The sequence below is a fragment of the Barbus barbus genome (assembly GCF_936440315.1).
Source record: "Barbus barbus genome assembly, chromosome: 14".
Classification (NCBI taxonomy): domain Eukaryota; kingdom Metazoa; phylum Chordata; class Actinopteri; order Cypriniformes; family Cyprinidae; genus Barbus; species Barbus barbus.
The window spans coordinates 10,381,169-10,401,026 of record NC_136742.1 but is presented as its reverse complement, the minus strand read 5'-3'; the positions used below and the strand labels follow the sequence as shown (position 1 = coordinate 10,401,026).

Sequence of the window (19,858 nt, the reverse complement as noted above, 5' to 3'; positions counted from 1 at the left end):
ACTGGACAAGCTGCTTTCCAACATTAGCCAGGTTTCCATTATTTTTGATATCTTATAAATGTTGATAAAAAATATATTATGAAATGACAGCATTTCCATTAACCAATGTTAAGTGACTAAAATGTAAATTTCCAAGTCATGGTGACATGGTATCGCAGCCACCGCTCTAGCCATTATTTTTGATCAAATGAGACGTAGGTGTGTATCTTTAGTAAAGCAGCGTGGAGAGCTACTTCTGGAATGCTTTCAGAAACATGCCGCTGCGTGACTGATATAAACACAAGCATTGACTACAGTGGCCACGATCAGCTCCGGTGGCCGTGTCGGAGCCATAGTGCACTAAAGAACTAGCGGCGACGAAAGCAGGCGGTGTTGTCGCTTCGCATCGGACCAAAAAGTTGTGCTCGAGCACACTGCACAGACTACAGCCGACTGCAAACTAATACGTGCGTTCTGCGCCTGCGTGAGAGGAATTAACGGTCTATATCAGCAGCTATCAATAGTATATATTCGTCATTTAAAAGGAGAAACCAAAACAAATATATACAAACTAAACGCAGATATATGAAACCTAAACAAAGCAGTGCTTGCTTAACATTTTGAATATCCGTAATGTTGATAAATGTAATCATTTTAAGAAGCTGATGTTGTTATGAAAACATTCGCGCATTAGAATGATTGGGAAAGATCACATAACATTTAAACAGCCTTCTGTCTATACCGCCTGGATTTACGTGCTTGTTTTCATCACTTTCGCTTTAATTCTCGGGCACTGACTCGTTCGCTAAACTGAACATCCAATTAGAGTTCTCCCTCTCGCCGACGGCCCTGATGCCGATTCAACATAACTGCTGCCGACGTGAGCCCGACGTTTCAATTTGCGTAATTTGAAGGGTAATGGAAACAGCTACTCATCTATGCGCTCAATTTACACAGGCTGTCAATCAGTGCAGTTACATTGTTACGCCAGCAGGCTGCTGTAAAGGACCGTCTTTACAAGTGACTCAACTAATACATTTAAAAACATCATTCATGTATGAATGTGTTGAAATGAATTTAACAGAGCACAACTTTTCAAGGGTCAATCGACGATCAACCTGTGGGCAATGCTGAAGCTGATGTTTCACTTCATAGAGAACAATGTCATTGACTCCATGACGCCAGTCATGAGAAATCCCCTTAAACGCTGAAAGGATGCTACGACAAAGATATTTCGCTTTTATCTTCTGACAACTGATGGCAAACTGATTTTTTTTCCATGAATATATGTGTTGACCTGAAGAAGGACAGACGCAGGTAATCGTACATGTTCAGCCTATCTCTCTATTTCTGTTTAGTGCAAATCTACAGAACCTATGTACAAATCATGAGCACGATATTACAATATTGTGGTTATTGCGACAGCCCCAAAACAAAACTAAACATAAGACACAAAACAAAACCGAAACAAAAAAAAAAAAATGAGACAAAAAAAAAAAAAGACTTAAAACAACACAAAACATACGAAACACACAAAAAACAAGACACACAAAAGACCCAAACAAACTTTTTTTTTACCAAGCAATATGCATTAACCTAACATTTGAATCTGCAGTTGTTAGAGTATTTTCCATTTCCAATTATTCATTTAGCAGACACTTTTATCCAAAGCGACTTACAAATGAGGACAATAGAAGCAATCAAAACCAACAAAAGAGCAATAAAATGCAAGTGATAAAAATGTCAAATTGCTATGACAAGTCTCGGTTAGCCCAATGCAGTACACGTAGCAATTTTTTTCAACACACATCCATATATATATATATATATACACACACACACACACACTCACTGGCCACTTTATTAGGTACACCTTGCTAGTACCGAGTTGGACCCCCTTTTGCCTTAAGAACTGCCTTAATTCTTCATGGCATAGATTCAACAAGGTGTTAGAAACATTCCTCAGAGATTTTGGTCCATATTGACATGATAGCATCACGCAGTTGCTGCAGATTTGTTGGCTGCACATCCATGATGCAAATCTCCCGTTCCACCACATCCCAAAGGTGCTCTATTGGGTTGAGATCTGGTGACTGTGGAGGCCATTTGAGTAAAGTGAACTCATTGTCATGTTCAAGAAACCAGTCTGAGATGATTTGAGCTTTGTGACATGGTGCATTATCCTGCTGGAAGTAGCCATCAGAAGATGGGTACACTGTAGTCATAAAGGGATGGACAGCAACAATACTCAGGTAGGCTGTGGCGTTTAAATGATGCTCAATTGGTACTAAGGGGCCCAAAGTGTGCCAAGAAAATATCCCCCACACCATTACACCACCACCACCAACCTGAACCGTTGAGACAAGGCAGGATGGATCCATGCTTTCATGTTCTTTATGCCAAATTCTGACTCTACCATCTGAATGTTGCAGCAGAAATCGAGACTCATCAGACCAGGCAACGTTTTTCCAATCTTCTATTGTACAATTTTGGTGAGCCTGTGTGAATTGTAGCCTCTGTTTCCTGTTCTTAGCTGACAGGAGCGGCACCCGGTGTGGTCTTCTGCTGCTGTAGCCCATCTGCTTCAGGGTTCGACGTGTTGTGCGTTCAGAGATGGTATTCTGCATACCTTGGTTGTAACGAGTGGTTATTTGAGTTACTGTTGACTTTCTATCATCTCTAACCAGTCGGCCCATTCTCCTCTGACATCAACAAGGCATTTTCGTCCACACAACTTCCGCTCACTGGATATATCGGACCACTTTCTGTAAACCCTAGAGATGGTTGTGCATGAAAATCCCAGTAGATCAGCAGTTTTTGAAATACTCAGACCAGCCCGTCTGGTACCAACAAACATTACACGTTCAAAGTCACTTAAATCCCCTTTCTTCCCCATTCTGATGCTCGGTTTGAACTTCAGCAGGTCGTCTTCACCACATGCCTAAATGCATTGAGTTGCTGCCATGTGATTGGCTGATTAGCAATTTGTGTTACCAAGCAATTGAACAGGCGTACTTAATAAAGTGGCAGGTGAGTGTGTATATATATATATATATATATATATATATATATATACATACATACAAAGAAAACAAGTAGATAGAATTTTATTTGTATCTTTAAAAAAAAAACAAAAAAAAAAAACAAGCAGTTAGAAAACGAATAGAGAGTGTAAGTGACAAGTGTTTTTTTTATTTTTTTAGATTTTTTGTCTTTCTTGCAGATTGTCCTGACCATAACCTAGGAAAAAAAAAAAGGAAGGCCGGCTAAAGCATTAGTATGCCGATGTCAAATACTCTGTCTTGTTCTGGCAGTTACAGATTGAATAATGCACAAAGCAATGAACCCAGGGAAACAAGGGAAGGAAAAAGACAAGGAGTTTGAGGGGAAAATCCTCTGTGATTGTCTGTTTCATAGATTTCAAGCCTTCAAACAAAAACAGGAGGAAGTCAGTTCTGTTCACAGTGAGCGTTGCTATCACACAAAAGTCTTTAAAGCAGTGGGGAGTCGATGGAAAAGGGATCATGGCTGTGTTTTATATTCCCTTTCTTCCACTTTCTTTTATGTCTCCTGAAAAGGCTTGTACTGTTTCTAAAATGCAACATAATTTTTAAGATGTAACAGCACTGATGTATCTATGTGAGTGCAGATGCACAGACGTCCACTAAAACTACCAGAACAACTCGTCATGTCTTGAAAAGACAAAATTAATTGGCATTTGGCAACTTTATAGCTTATACTCAAAGTTATTATTTTTTTTATTTTTTTTCAAATTTAAACAATAAAACAGGCTGTTCTTATACCATTCCGGGAGGTTTTCATGGAAATAGATTAGCCAGCTGGGAATCAGGCATAAGATAATGGGAGATGAGCAGTAATGGAAGAGAATTTAGCAGGGATGACAATGATTGACTGTACGTCAAACTCTGACCTTGTGACGAATTCAGGATATGACACCAATTCACTTTGCATTAACTGAACCTCAATATCATCACCTAGTCTGGAAACCTGGAGCTCAACCATCTAACCACTGCTCAAAATCAGACAAACAGGGGAGTTGGAAATCAAAGAAAGAATTACAGTCGGCAAGGAAATAGACGCCTCTAGCCAGCACTATATGGACTATAAAAATATATGTAGATTTAATACTAATGCTCACGAAATGGGTGGGCAGTAACAGAGATTTTCCATCATGGCATTTCATGTCATCATTGTGGCAAAATCTACTAGAATTTGTGAGTGCTCCAAACAAACCCAAACTAATCTAAAGCAAAGTGAACTTACAATAGACCTTCTTGATCGTCTCGAGAGGTTCTCAGATGATAATTAAGATGGCAATTAAGTCCTTTCGTGTTCCCAGAAAAACAAAAAACTAACAGCATACAGGTTTGGGAAGACATCAAAACATAAATAATGACAGAATTTACTGTGGAGTGGACAACTTCTTTCAATTAGTTACAGTTACATCACAAATCCTACAAGCTCAAGCCAGATAACTAAGAACATACTTTTCACATCTAGAAAATCAAGCAATTTCTGCATGTGTGTTTAAACAGATCCTCACCTGAAGATTATAAATCTAAAATAGAACACTTTTCCTAGAAACTGTGTTCCAGTGATTCTTTCTCTGCTGCGAGAGGTTTTGCCTTGTAAAAACAGCACAAGAGGGAAAGTGAACATGCCATATGTACCGTCCATTAATCTGAACTGCTCTATAGAGCCTGGATCACACGGCATCCCGCCAAGCAAATGCTACTATACAAATGGCACAAATGTGTTCAGAATGAGGGAAGATGGGGGACTTGACTGGGGAAAAGATCTTGGGTCCAAACTCGAAATAGAGACACACAGTAGAGGGCAATTGACTGAATGGTTGCACCACTTTAGCATGCTAGATTTTTGTGCAAATATGCTGTGTCCTACTCACTAATCATCCGCAACAGTGTTTAAGCAGGAGCTAAACGTTCTGATATACCACTGAGTTTTTAAATTAAAGACATAGTTCACCCCTCTGCCATCCAAGATGCAGTTTAGTTTCTTCATCGGAACAGGTGTGGAGAAATATTATGGCTAGAGGACTCATATTTTAGCCAGAAACAACAGTTTGAATTTAAAAAAACGTCTTGATGGATTTGTTTCTCACAAACACACATATTTTCACTTCACAAGATATTAATTGCTGGACTGGTGTGGATTATTGTGATGTTTTAATCAGCTGTTTGGACTCTCATTCTGACGGCACCCATTCAATGCAGATGATCCTGTGGTGAGCAAGTGACGTAATGCTGAATTTCTCCAGATCTGTTACGATGAAGAAACAAGCTCATCTATATGTCCTGAGGGCGAATACATTTTAAGCTAATTTTCCGAGCAAATTAATATTTTTATACATTTTTTTTTTTTTAAAGAATGGGAAAAAAGTGTCTTAGCAGAAATGTAAATGAAAATGTGTATTATATAACCGACAAGGATCCACTTCTTGTAATGTGAAAACCTTATGGTTTTCAGGATTGCTGGGCCCTTGACCACGTTTTTTGCATTTCCTGTATAGCAGAACATGAAGACAGAGTGCAGGTTTTAAGATAATCTCTCATGTTACGTGTATGTATCACATCCATGTGTCGGGCAGACTGCCATGTGATCTGTGCAGCTAGTTTGTAACTGGCTCATGTGTGTCTGTAGTGGTCTTTTCCGAGACCCTACCAGCATTCTTCACGATAGTACGTATGCAACATTTTGCTCCGTCCCAGCCAAAACCGGCCAGACTGAACGATAATGTGCGTCATAGTCATGAAGGCCAGAGAAACCCACTGGTTCCACTATTAATGCTTACAGATGCATTACTGTGCAACTTACAGGGACGGTTTTACAACTGAACATACATGTGCACCATTCATGTGGCTCTGTGCAACCAAATTGATTAAAGATGCAGATCTATTATCCTTCAAACCCAATGAAAGCATATCCCGAGGCAATCCTGCAAAAGGAAACCACGGGTTATCAAAGACTAAACTAAAATCAGCATCTCTACCACATTAAAGATAAAGGGATAGATCACAGTTCTGTCATCAGTTACTCACCCTCATGTCGTTCCAAACCCATATGACTTTATTTCAGTGGAACACAAAAATGGCAAGTTGTCAAAGCTGCTCTTTTTCATAGAATGAAGGTGATATGAAAATGACAAAAAACCTCCATAAAAGTATTTCTTTATATATTGTGGCATTATCAATATCAAAACCAGACTCTTTGTGTCTTCATTCAGCAAGTTTTAATTAGGAATTCTGATAAACATTTTTGTGTTATGGCTGACAACCAGATAATATATGAAATATTGATTTTCCACTCTTTTAGTCAATTCCAGCCTGTTTCTCATCAGTGTTGTTATTGTTAACTAAACAAATTAAAACTTGTTTTCAGTAACTTAAATAAATCAAAAATTCAATATAAATATTACATGGGGGGAAAAAATTATTCAAATTAGAAATATTGGCCTAACTACTAAAGACTACAAAATATTGGCAAGTTCTAACAAATAAAAATAACTTGAGCACACAACTCATTTTTTACAACTGAAACTGAAATATAAACTATAAAGCAAGCATGGCTTCAGTATATGTGCAATATTTAATAATATTTTTGTGGTGCCTATTTACAGTCTTAGTCACTATGCTTTTATTCTATGGAAAGGAGCAGCCTGTGCATTCTGCAAAATACCTGTTTCAATGAAGTAAAACAAACTGGTTTCAAACAACAAATGTTTAAAAAAAAGTTTGGGTAAACTATTTTTTTTTTTTTTTTAAATCCCATTATTTTTCTTCTTTTTTGTTCTTCTCATTTTTGCACACAGTCGGCGACGCAGCCAAGTGACCTTCAGATTGAAGATGTCACTGAATAACAAAGAACCAATTCTGCTTCTTTATCGCTCGCTCTCACACACACATTTCACTTTAGCTCAGCAGAGCACAAATCATCGAAATCTCTCCTGCTTCCAGAGCCTCAAAAACAATTAACCTCCCCTGCAAAGAAACACACACACACACACTCAGAGTCACAAAAACACACACAGACAATAGAAAACTCAATGAACTATAGTCGACCCAGGTGCAAAAAAACCCCAAAACATCAGGCTTTAACAACCTCTACTGAAACACGAGCTGCTTTAATAGAGCTACTTCATCAAACAATCTTTAGCAACATCTGCAGAGTTGATAAAAAACGCCATTAATTAAAGCAAACCAATAATAACAGGCAGGACTGCCAGTTTACTGACATCATTGCATTATTCCACTCAAATCAAACAAACCTCTCTATTTCACCCAGAGCATTGTGGGTCAGAGCGTGCTTATAAGCGCCTGTAAAAAAGCTAATGGGGTGGTACAGAGAACAGACCGGAGATGTTTGCATGCATGTAGGTTGGAAAGAGTATCACTCTAAAAGACATTTCATGAAGTTTTACTGCTTTAATGCATGTACAAAAGCCTCTGGTCTGCATTACAGCCGTGAGCTCATATTGCTGCCATACAGGATCATACTGCATATGGACGGGTCTGCTGTACACTCAATCTGAACCTTATTAGTGTGAACAATCTTGCAGAAGCACACTTTTGACTACAGGCATAAAGTCTGGTCAACCTTGCAGCATTTCTCAACAAGACCTTGGGAAAGGACTGCCTAACAGAAAAATAAAGCTACCAATTAAAGTTCACTTTTTCTGTGATTTATAGGGGGAAGGAAAAGTGTAATTCAGATTTAACAATAAAAGCAAAATAAATGTAAAAATAAATGAATAAATTAGTAGATGAATGAATGAATGAAAAAAATGACTTTGTGGTGTAGTAATATATATTAAATTGACCATTTTAAGTTCTACATTTTATTAATAAAATTAAATGAGAACTACAATTTGGCAAGTAAAACAAATAAACATAACATTTAATTCATGTAACAAATGAACTGTGTGGGAAGAGTGATTCTTATCATATACATTTTCATATATGTAATATTTAAAGCTTAAATCTGTGCATGCGCGTTTGGACATGCTGGATTTTCTCATGTTTGTTGGAAGTTTGCCTTTCTGTTTTATATTTGTGATAATACACTGGTCCATGTGAATTTTGATAGTTTTATTGTTGTTTACTTGACTCAATAAACATTAATGTTCATCTTGATCACATAACCTCATTAAAGTTAACATGCACACGGTAACATTATAGTGACATTTTGGCAAAAAAGTTTGCAATAGTTTAGAGATTTACAAAGTAGTTTTTTTATGTAAAAATGATCAAAATGGGATATTATTTAACATGACTGCTTATTTAAATAATTGCCTAGTTAATGCAAGCCAATTTCCTGTAATTTCAAACACTCACTGAGATAATATATAGTGACTTTGGAGCAACATTAATCTCATGCATTTTCATTTTGATGCTATGCTATATAAATAGTGATATATCGGTAATGAGAGGATAATAAATATATATATATATATATATATATATATATATAATAAATAAATGCATGAGATTATTGTTGCTCCAAAGTCCAAAGTCACTATATATTATATCAGTGAGTGTTTGAAATTACAGGAAATTGGCTTTATATATATATATAGCTGAGCATTTCTTTAGCATCAACCGCTGAGTGAATTGCAATGTGAAAGCGGCTTCACGAGACTAATGATGAGCATATAGACAACAGAGAGAGAATTAAATGCAATACTTTTATTTCCAACATGCAATCATTCATGGCTGTATTATTTAATTCATGCAAAGTTAAGTCTTTATTGGGAGAGGACCTGACGGATTATCTACTTGACTCCGACTTCATGAGACTAATAGACCACAGAGAGAGAATTAAATTCAGCGCTTTTATTTCCAACATGCGCTCATTCATGGCTGTGTTATTTCAGGTAAAGTTATATTTTTATAGGGACAGGGCTTGACAGAGTATCTTATTTATCATATTACTTAGAGCCAAGTTGCATAAACTATATATCAGGCATTTATGTAATACATCTAATTTGTGCATTAATTAATATAATATTAAATAGTTTTCTACCTACAGCAAATCAAGTACCTGCACGCCGTTGTTGTCTCGTCTCCCCTCAGACGCGCTGCAATTGCGATCCTGCGCGCAATTCTCAAAACGTCCACAAGACGGCGGTGTTTATCCGATATTACAAAACCGATATCCAATTATGGAAAAATGCTGATATCGGTAAATCGATATATCGGTCGATCTCTAATTATGAATACTTATGCAATGTACTTATTTGATTTTTTTTTATTTTTAATAAATTTACGAAGTTGTGACAATTCTGTTTTTGCTTTGTCAATAATATGGTGTATGGAGTGCAGATTGACGTGGGGGGAAAAACTAATTTAAAGCAGTTTAGCATAAGGCAGCAACATCACAAAATGTGAAAAAAATGAAAGGGTATGAATATTTTCGCAAGGCACTGTATATGAAGAGTTCATTTGCAAAAACCAATAAACGCCACTTTCAAAAGTGCTGAGTGCCGTACATTCTTCTCCACATATAGCGCGATCTGAACCCTAAACACACTTAGTCAAAAAAGCCTGTATTGTCCACTTTCAAGGCATCGCGAGTTCACGTTTTACTGCAGAAGTCAACAAGCGCCCTTGTTGTTTTTGAACAGAAGCTGATAAGTCCATATTAGCGAATCAGCGCGCTGTATTCAGGTCAGGTGACAAGGCTACTTTCAGTTTGAAAAGACATGCTAGCTGAGAGGAGTTTCGTCAAAGCTGACTAAAAGTGATCGAGGATGGATAATTTTGACGAACTTGATGAAACTGTGATATCTTCTTCAGGGTGTAAAAGTAAAATAAAAGCCGAAACGTTTTCATGGTTCCTTGAAAAAGCAGCGTGTTACAATGTTTTTTTTACTCTAAAACATGAAATGTGGAGTTATCTGCTTTTGCCAAAAAAAACGACTGTTATCTGCTTTTGCTATAAAACTAAATTTTAATCTGTAAAAAAAAAAACACTTTCAATTAACTTTAATTTTGTAAATTGTAAAATTTGTTTAGCTATTATTACTTAATCAAAACAACCTAACTGCAGTTTGATTGATATTACTTGGAATGCGCAATAAAAAAAATAAATAAAAAAATGTGATTTGTGAAAAAAAATAAAAAAATGAGTTATCGGTTTTTGCAAATGAACTCTTCATATATACAGTACACAGCATAAATGAGTACACCCCCTCTGAATACATAAAAATATGTATTTTCTTAACGATCACTAATATAATTCATAGAAAGATGGCCAAATTTAAATGTATTAAACATATACTTAATAAAAAACGACAAAATATATGCCAATATTTTCTGTAAGATAAGTAAATTAGCCAATTTTGTTTAAATGAAGGATTGCAGAAATGAGTACACCCTAGATTTAATTCAGCAAATCTATAATATTCTTGCACTTAGTATGTCCTCCAGAACTTTAAGTATACTGCTCTAACCTTCTTGGCACTGTGTGTACAAGTTCATGACAAATTTCCACATCTGTCCTGTTTAACTCCTGGAGGACAACCTCCTTGAATGCTCTGGTCTTTAATGGCAAGTTTTGCTCCACAGAATCCCCCACAGCTGCTCAAGAGCGTTAAGATTTAGTTAAATACATGTCCACTGAAGGATTTTCACCTTGGGAGAATAAATATCTTCATTGTCATGCTGAAAAAATGGCCAATAATGCAGGGAATGAGGAGAGGGTAGCATCTTCTTTCAAGTTTTTGTATTCCATCACACAGTAGTGTGTGAATTCATGACAGCGTTGATAAAGCACAACTCCCTCACACATTCATACCTATATAAAAGCTTTACCACCACTGAACATCGCTGTGGGTGCCAAGCACTTCTTACTGTACTCCTCCTCTAGCAACACCAGAACATTTTGGAAGCTTTTGGATCCAGAATGATTGGCTTGGTCTCTTAAGACCAGAGTATGGATTCCCAGTTTCCCAGAAAACTTAACGTGAAGACCTGCACTACTTTTGTCCAAGCACTAACACACAAATGTGTAGTATCAGAACAGAGCATGATAAAGCAGTACCCTGACATTCACATTCATGTTTCATCACCCTCTGCCTTTTACTTTCATGTTACACAACGACGCAAATGGATGTGCTGCCAGACTCACAGAAAGCGCAAATAATCCTTCAACAAATCCCTTCCATATAATATTAAAACTGCCATATACACACAAAACAAGACAGCATGCCAGATCAGATCCAGAAAATCTAGAAAGAACCATCATCTATACACATAATTTGTCGACTGATATGAGTGTTGGCTAAACCGCCTCGCTAAATCAATCCCAGACATTTTGAAAATCAGAGGTTAGCTCAGTATAGTCTTCCAGAGAACCAGACCTCGTCTTTTCAAAGACACGACCTGCAATTTCACCCTCTCCTCTCCAAGCAAGCATCCAAAAAACTGCTGCCAAGACAATCAAAGCCAAACAACGCCGAAGCATAATCAATCAAAATGCTCAATGACAGAAAACAGTAGACCTAATTACACAAATGACTGTAATTACCATAAATAATGACAAAAAAAATGCATGCCAGCCACAGTAATTTCCCACAAACGCATTAAACGAATCATATAACATTTAGTTCCCTCAGTCGTCATGACAGTAAGAAAAAAAGCCCCAAACGCTACATTAGTATTCAATGTGTGGCAGCCTCATCAAATGCTTTATAAATCACAGTCTGTGCGGCTGAAAGCCCAACCTTACAGACGGTGGATAAAACATGCCTGCGCTAATAAATCGTTCAAAGAGCAGAGAGAGAGGGAGGACGACATGGAGGGCAGTGAATGGAGACCAAGGCCTAGATGCCAATAAGGAAAATAACCACAGATATTTATTTGGTACTCCATATAACTGTGGGTTTCTTCTACAGACGTACTGCCTCTAAGGTTCGTTCGCCAAGTCTTTTGTAGATATTTATCACAGTTTTTTCCCCATTCCTCTGCCATCACATGTGTAATATTCTTCACATTTAAAGAGACAGTTCACCCCTAAAAATCTGTTCCAAACCTGCATGAATTGTTTTCTTTAGCAGAACACCAAGGACGATATTTTGCCGAATGTTGAGAATCAAAACATGTTGGTCCCCTTTATTTTAAATTGTGGATAAAACAAAATAAAATGAAACGAAATGAAAAACAAAAGCACAGCAAACCAAAACACACAAAAAAACAAAGACATTTTTTTCAGAGCATCTTCTTTTATGTTCCACAAAAGAAAGAAGTCCTACAGGTTTGAGAAATGATGACAGCATTTTTATTTTGGGGTGAATTATTCATTTATCCACTAAGGCAAACATATTTGAAATAAAATTATTATGATTTTTTTATGTTTTTGTGGCAGATGGCATTTTATTGAGAGATGGAGGCTGACTCATCTTGAGTATAATACTGCGCAATAATGCTTCTGCCATAATGAAATGTGCTGTTTGTCACAAATATTTAAAGAATTTAAAAAGCAGCTAAATAATCCCTCTGTCAAGCAAAAAAAATAAATATTTCAGTGCAATATTTGATCTGGTGTGGGTGTTTTAAAGTATACACTCAGTCCAATGTAAGCAAGAACAGAAAGATTTCACTGTGCTTTTACTGCCCTCTGCTGGGGAACTCTGGAACGGCCACACATAAACCAGCCAGGTCCAAAACTCATGGGCTATTTTATTGTTAGTGGCTGGTTTTATTGAACTTGACCAAATTTAACACACTGTGTATGGCTGACAGTGAGAGTATGACACTTCAGTCGGTGACAGCCCGGTGAGTCAGTCACCCAGTAATCTCACAAAACAGCTAGTTTAACCAAGGAAACATTTCCACAAACAAACGAATTTAGTTAAATGAGAGTCCAGTCTATTAAATGAGGAAAAAAAAAACAGAGCGGCGAAAATTGACTAAATGTAGTATAACATTTATTTATAAATAAATAATAATAATAATACAATTTAAATAAAAAAAAGTAAAAAAAAAAATGGTCTGAAATAATAATAAAAAATAAAAAAACGACCTTGTAATTTAGTTTCTTTTTTCTTGCCTTGACGCTGTACATAAGTTGTTCATAAGCACATACTATAATGAACAATAGTCTTACCTCAGGTTGGATGGCTTTGAACACTGGAGCATCCATGAGAGTGATCTGACCCTGCAGGACAACACAGATGACATCAGCACACAAAATAGAACATTATAAATGTCACATTATATTTAATTTAAAGAGGGAAGTATTTTACTTGCACTATTTTTCTCACTAGACATGACATAGATGCTACCTTTGAGATGTTGTAAAATAAGCATTTATTACAGGAGTTTCTGTATTTATGGGCTTATTTGAAACCTGACTCAGCTTAACTATCCATGCTAACATGAGAGCGTGTGAATGGTCTACACACTGTCAAACAGACACATGAATAATAAATCATTTTTTGTCCACAGCTCAGTTGCCATTCACAAGACATTTTCCACACATGCATGAATGTCGCGTGTGTGGGGTCCCTTCAACACAGGCTTGAGACTGCGACTGGGATGATGTACAGTATATAGGTTAATGGGTTAGGCCATAAATAAATAAAGCACAGAAAGAAACTCTGTACCCCAGATAAAGACACTTGCATTTACATCAGGCATACAGAGTTTAGAAACACAGAGCGTGTCCCCTGGTGACACGATCAGATATGTCACACGTATTTATTACACTGCGTCCACCGGTAAGAAGCTTTGCTTGGTTTTGGACATCTGAAAAGAATTTACGATCTAGTTTTGCCTTTCGTAGCAGAGGTTTTTCATTATTATAAAGCTGAAGGAACCTGATGCTAGAAAACCACCCACATAAACATTTTAACATTATTTTAGTATTCAACATTAGGCAAGAAGAAAAGAAAGAAAAAATTCACAGAAGCTTGTTTCCACTAGGATTTTAAAATAAATAAATAAATCAAATAATAAAAAAAAGGTGATTGTGTTTCTTTTATCAAAAAATTGACTTTTTTTTTCTCATAATTGCAATTTTATATCTTACAATATTGATGTTTATCCTTAGAAATCTGATATATAGTCAGATAAAAAGTTGAAAATACTTTTTTTTTATTATTATTATTCAATGGTGGGAAGAAAAAAGACAGAATTGCAGTGTGTAAGAGTTTTGAGATATAAAAGTGAGAATTCTGAGTTTATATCTCACAATGCAGGCATTACTTTTCCTCCAAATTGTGAGATATAAATCAGAACTGAGATAAAAAGTCAGAATTTTGGGACATAAACTTGCAACTGCAAGAAAATTTGTCAGAAATGTGAGATTAAAAAGTCACAATGACCTTTTTATTCTTTATTAGTTCCTGTGGCTCAGAGCATTGTGTTAGCAGTGCAAAAAGTTCAATTCCCAGGGAACACACACACTGATAAGCACTGTAAGTCACTTTGGATAAAAGCATCTGCTAAATGCATAAATGTAAATATAAATGTATTCCACAGTGGAAAAACAAAACAGAATTGCACTATGCAAAATATAAAAGTCAGAGTTGTGAGTTTATATCTCACAATTCTGACTTTTTTCTCAGAATTACCAAAAATAAAGTAACAAAATAAAACACTTACTGATTAATTTACTTTTTTTTCTTGATAAATCTGATATTGAGGGGGAAAAAAAAAAATCAGAAACTGATGTTTTTATTCATTGGAAGGATGAAAATGTAGCCGTCACGCAGCTTTCTGTGACTCATTGGTTTCACAAGATGGATTGTTCTGCTCTAAATTCTAAAATGTTCTCCTCTCTCTTAGAAACTAAATGTGGGTAACGTTCTCCATGCAGCTCGTGTTATATTTTCCTGCCCTTATCATCCCCTCAAATCAAATCAAACTGAATCGAGAGACTGCAAGTCAGAGTTGAATCAAATCAGTGAGATATACCGCCCTATTTAGTAATTTGATTTGTATTAAATCATCGTAGTGTGGACTACGTCTTTCATCATGTGAAGAGATTAGCCAATCATAACAGAGATCATTTACATAAAGTCTAAAAGGTACAGTAGCAAAAACAACCTGTTTGATTTCATTTTGAGGATCATAACGAAAGTAATAAATGATCATGAAAAACTCATTATGAGTGTTTGTGGAGCAAAACACTTTAGTAACATTATAAGCGGACTACAAGGAGAAATAAAATGCTAAAATCAAGTCAGTTCTCCAGCTGCGAGTGGCTGGCCACAGATCGCTGCTTGATTAAAGCAAGTATGAGTCAACAAGCAGCTGTGTATCTTTTCCTCAAGTTAAGAAGAGAGTTCAGCGCGGAGTTTTATTTGAAACCGAGTCCTCGTATCACCAGAGAGAGGAGAGCTTGATAGCCTTGCTCGGATTCTGGTGTTTAATTTAAACTCTAGAGAGCATCGCTGCCTGCACAACTGTTGCCAAAAGATCATTAATTATTACTGAAACTGTACTGAAGTATTTACTACTCTCTCTCTCTGTGTGCTCAGATCTCTTTCTGTCCTTCATCTTTTTCTGTTTTCCATGTGTTTTTCTTAAGTTTACACCTGGTACTAGAGCCATTGCTACAAATCACAAGAGACAGGAACATCGTTGTGGGTGGTTGCCCTCCTTAACATCTTTTGAGTAGGTTATATCATAGAGGACCTTATTGGACCCCTTCATTATAGTGTCTGCGATGGATTAAGTGATTGGATCAAAAAACATTTATGTACATGCATTATATGATTGGACAACCTGAGATTGTTAAATGAATAATTCACCAAAAAAATAAAATTATGTCGTTATTTACTTTCCATTATGCCCTTTCAAAACCTTTTTTTTTTTTGCTACATTTTCAGTCATGTGAGCAGAGAAGGACAAAGAAAAATCAGTTGTGTCCCCATTCAGTATAATAATAATAAATATAACATTATTTTTATTATGATATTGCTATTTCAATAATATTGTACTGTAAAAAAAATAAGTATTTAACAATACTACTACTAGTACTACTAATAATAATAAAAGTCTACTAAAAGTACTTAAATCATCTATATTATTATTATTATTAAAAATATTTGATTATTATTTAAAATGATAACATTTAAAACAAAATAAAGAAATATTAATTTGGCAATAATATCACTGTACTATAAAATAAAAGCATTTATTAATAATAATTATTATTATTTGTATCATCATTATTATTATTATTATATACACTATTTTACAGTATAATAGTATTATTGAAAAAGTAATATTTGTCTTTATAATCATAATAATAATAATTATTATTATTTTGCTATTGCAATAATATTAGACTGTAAAATACAAAATAAGTATTTAACAATACTACTACTACTAATAATAATAATAATAAAAGTCTATTAAAAAATAATTTATTATTTAAATTGTAACACTTTTAAAAAATAAAGTAATATTACTTTGGAAATGTCACTGTACTATAAAATAAAAGCATTTATAATAATAACAATAATAATAAATATTATTATTATTATTATATACTCTTTTACAGACTCTTTTACAGTATAATAATATTATCGCAATAATATTTTTTTCTTTATCATAATAATCATCATCATTTTCATTTCCAGAACAACAGTTACATTACATTCACAATACTAATATTTATGGCTGTCTTCATTTCTTTGCATTACACATTAAACTAGAGATTTTATATTGATGAGAGCTTAAATCTTCTCTTGGTGACAACAGATTAATAAATGATTCTCATTACGAATTTTGGGGAAAAAAATATATTTCACCTTTTTGTATCTTTTAGAAAAAGCCATGTGATCAGCTAATTGCAAAAAATAAGGAAAACCTGTTTCCCCCCCCCCCCATTCAATTTGCCTGAATAATCTGGGAGAATGAAAAGTGAAGAGTGTACAAACACAAACGCCTCTCACACACGAAGGGAAGTCTGACTTACTGCATATTCCTCTGGTGTGACCTTCAGCACGTCAAACACCACAGCATCAAAACTCTTGAGCTCTGAGGGGCCCTTCTCACTGAGGGACTCAGAACTGCTGCTCCTCTGGAGGAAACAGTGACAGGATAGGGGAAAGAGAGATGATGAAACACATACAAATGAAAGACATGCAGCATTTGTGCGTTTGCTGACCTCTGAGGCCGGGGTCGTGAAGGTGGAGACGCTGGGCTGGCCATTGGGGACGTCCATTATTACCAAACCATCAGACACTACGGCAAGAGCTCACTCACCATCGTCATCCTCATCAGCTCGCCTGTATGACCCCCTGCACACACAAACACACACATTACAGACAAGCTGTGGATTTTGGCTTTGCTGATTCCTAAATGCACAAATCTAGCGTTTGCTGCAAGCTGCTCAGATCCACAGGCTCCATAAACCTACACAAAACTATAATACTCCCACTTCAGTGCTTGGATAAGATTGTGTTGAAATATAGTTTTTCATGATCACCAAACACAATGTTTCTCATTTATGCCAGAAAGGTCCACTTTAGCCTCCACTCTCATTCATCAGCAGCACATTCATCCAACAGTTGTTCTTGTAACAGACAGTAATGAGAGAGACAGACACTAATGTTCTTCTGAAAACAAATATATTTGTCTCCTTGAATTATCTTTTTGGAAGGAATCTCTATTTTGTCCTTGGCAGTGTTTCCAACAGGATACAGGTTTTTCACAAGAAATCAGTTCCAATTATATACAAAAAATATGTAAACACTACATGCAATACAACATTTATTATACTAACATTCATATGCATCTTATTAATATATTATTTTCTCTTTTTTTTATTTTATTAAAATACCATTTAAATAAAATGTTGAGTTAGAAAGATTTTGAAATCAATAACTTGTGGGTTTGAGAGTCTTATTGTTAATTCAATAAATGAGTTAATCAGTTCATTCGAAATAAAATAAAAGGATTCATAAGCTGCAAATAAACTGCGAACTCATAACCCAGGAATACTAATGTCTGTTAACCCGTGGAAACTGTTACAATGATGTTTAGTTACACAAGCTCTCCTTACATAAAGTTTCCTTTATTTGTATGAAGCTCCTGACTGTGGATTTATAGAGGCTTTGAACAGCTTTAGTAATGTTTTAGCAATGCTTTCCAGTCAAGTGCATCAGCAAATCCTTGTCTTAGAGCCTCTCAGAGCCGTTTTTGCCGGGGATTTTGGATGGAAAAATTATTTATAATGTTCTGAGACAACTCGGGTCAAGGTTTACTTTTTTATTACATCAAATTGACTTTTTCAGACAGACGACAGACTAAACTCCATCTAAGAGTATATTTAACAGATTTCTTGCTTACTATGCACACAGCTTTTATGACTACATGAAACGTTTATACTTTTAAAAAGAATATTCCATGTCCAGTAAAAATTCATCAACAACATTTGTGGAATATACATATATATATATATATATATATATATATATATATATATATACACACACACACACATACATACATACATACATACATATATATACATACATATATATATATATATATATATATATATATATATATATATACATACATATATATATATATATATATATATATATATATATATATATACACACATACATATATATATATATATATATATATAAATATATAAATTCTTATTATCCAATGAAAGGTTAGATTGTGATTTTTTTTAAATAAAAGATCAAAAGGATTAACAATGCAGATTAATTTTTCACAGCATTCTTTGATCATATTTACCAAGGGTGCCGATATTTTTGGCCATTACTGTACTATTTTAACTATTTTAAATGTTTTAGGCATCACACTCATAGATAAAAGAAAAAAATAATGAAACTCACTCAAATAAATTACATCTAAACAGAAATACTCAAAATTCAACATCGTTTGTGTGAAAATTATTTACATCAATTTGAGGCAACATTTCATTTTCAAACTAGAGCATTATTTGCTTATTTGTAATTTGTTCTCGTTATTTTTAGGCATCACAGTGAATTGTTTATGTGTTGCAGCTACACTAGTGAAAGTATTTTATATTTATAGATTGGCCCATTCCTCACCTCTGAAACACACACACTGGTGTAGTTTAGTTGAGTGTTGCTAATCTAAGGTTTTTGTGAAGCGATGTAACCGTACACCAAAGAACAATATGCTGAGCGACTGTTGGCCTCACTATAAAAACACTGCTGTCAACATTCGGTTACACGTGAAGCAAAAGCAGGTGTTCAGACAGCAATGGGACTGAACGACAGCATGTGTGAGTGTGTTTTGCTCTGAGAGTAAACAGGTGCTACGGAGCCATTAATATCTCTGTGTGTGTGTGGTTTAGGGTTTGTAGTAACAGGTGTTGCGGAGAGTTTGACTGACTTTATGGCACTGCCAAACTGCAGACTAATCCTAATCACAGCTCCAATGCAGCCATCACACACATATATAGCAAATAACAGCAGCACTAATGCTTTCATTTGTCAAAAGGCTGAAAAACAACAGTTTATATAGTGTTTAAGATGAACACAGACACACACAGAATACAATTACCGGGTATTTGTCAAATGCACATGCTGCGTCCTCCGCTGTATTCACTCCAAATCCTCTGCTGAACAAAACCTGCTGTGAGAAGGATTAAGAGAGAGAAAGAAGACACGTTACCAAGCCGAACATATCTTTTTTGATAGCAGCAGCAGATACTGCAGTTGCAGCATTCAGTCAATATGGAGTTTACAGCTATAGTTAGGGGTTGTTTTTTGATGTAAATAACAGATGTTCTCAATTTTTTTTTTTTCACTCGTATTTTATCTTTTGAAACCTTTTACCATGGTTTTGTTTATTTTTGCTACTTTTCAAACTAGATTTTC

The 19,858-nt window shown here is 35.3% G+C and overlaps 1 protein-coding gene across 4 annotated transcripts in view; it reads right to left on the bottom strand.

Annotated features, from left to right (window-relative positions):
• LOC306879732 (ras-specific guanine nucleotide-releasing factor RalGPS2-like) overlaps window positions 1-19,858 on the bottom strand; it is a 132,388-nt gene that overhangs the window by 76,752 nt on the left and 35,778 nt on the right. For 2 of the 4 annotated variants that reach the window (XM_079432887.1, XM_079432890.1), the window contains exons 2-5: window positions 19,542-19,610; window positions 17,137-17,269; window positions 16,945-17,049; window positions 13,123-13,173 (exon numbers count right to left, since the gene is read on the bottom strand). In XM_079432887.1, the coding sequence (XP_079289013.1) occupies window positions 13,123-13,173; window positions 16,945-17,049; window positions 17,137-17,193 (213 nt within the window). In that variant the 5' untranslated portion in view covers window positions 17,194-17,269; window positions 19,542-19,610. Of the gene's footprint in view, window positions 1-13,122; window positions 13,174-16,944; window positions 17,050-17,136; window positions 17,270-19,541; window positions 19,614-19,858 lie in introns of all 4 variants that reach the window. The other 2 variants (XM_079432889.1, XM_079432888.1) reach the window with 1 other exon arrangement.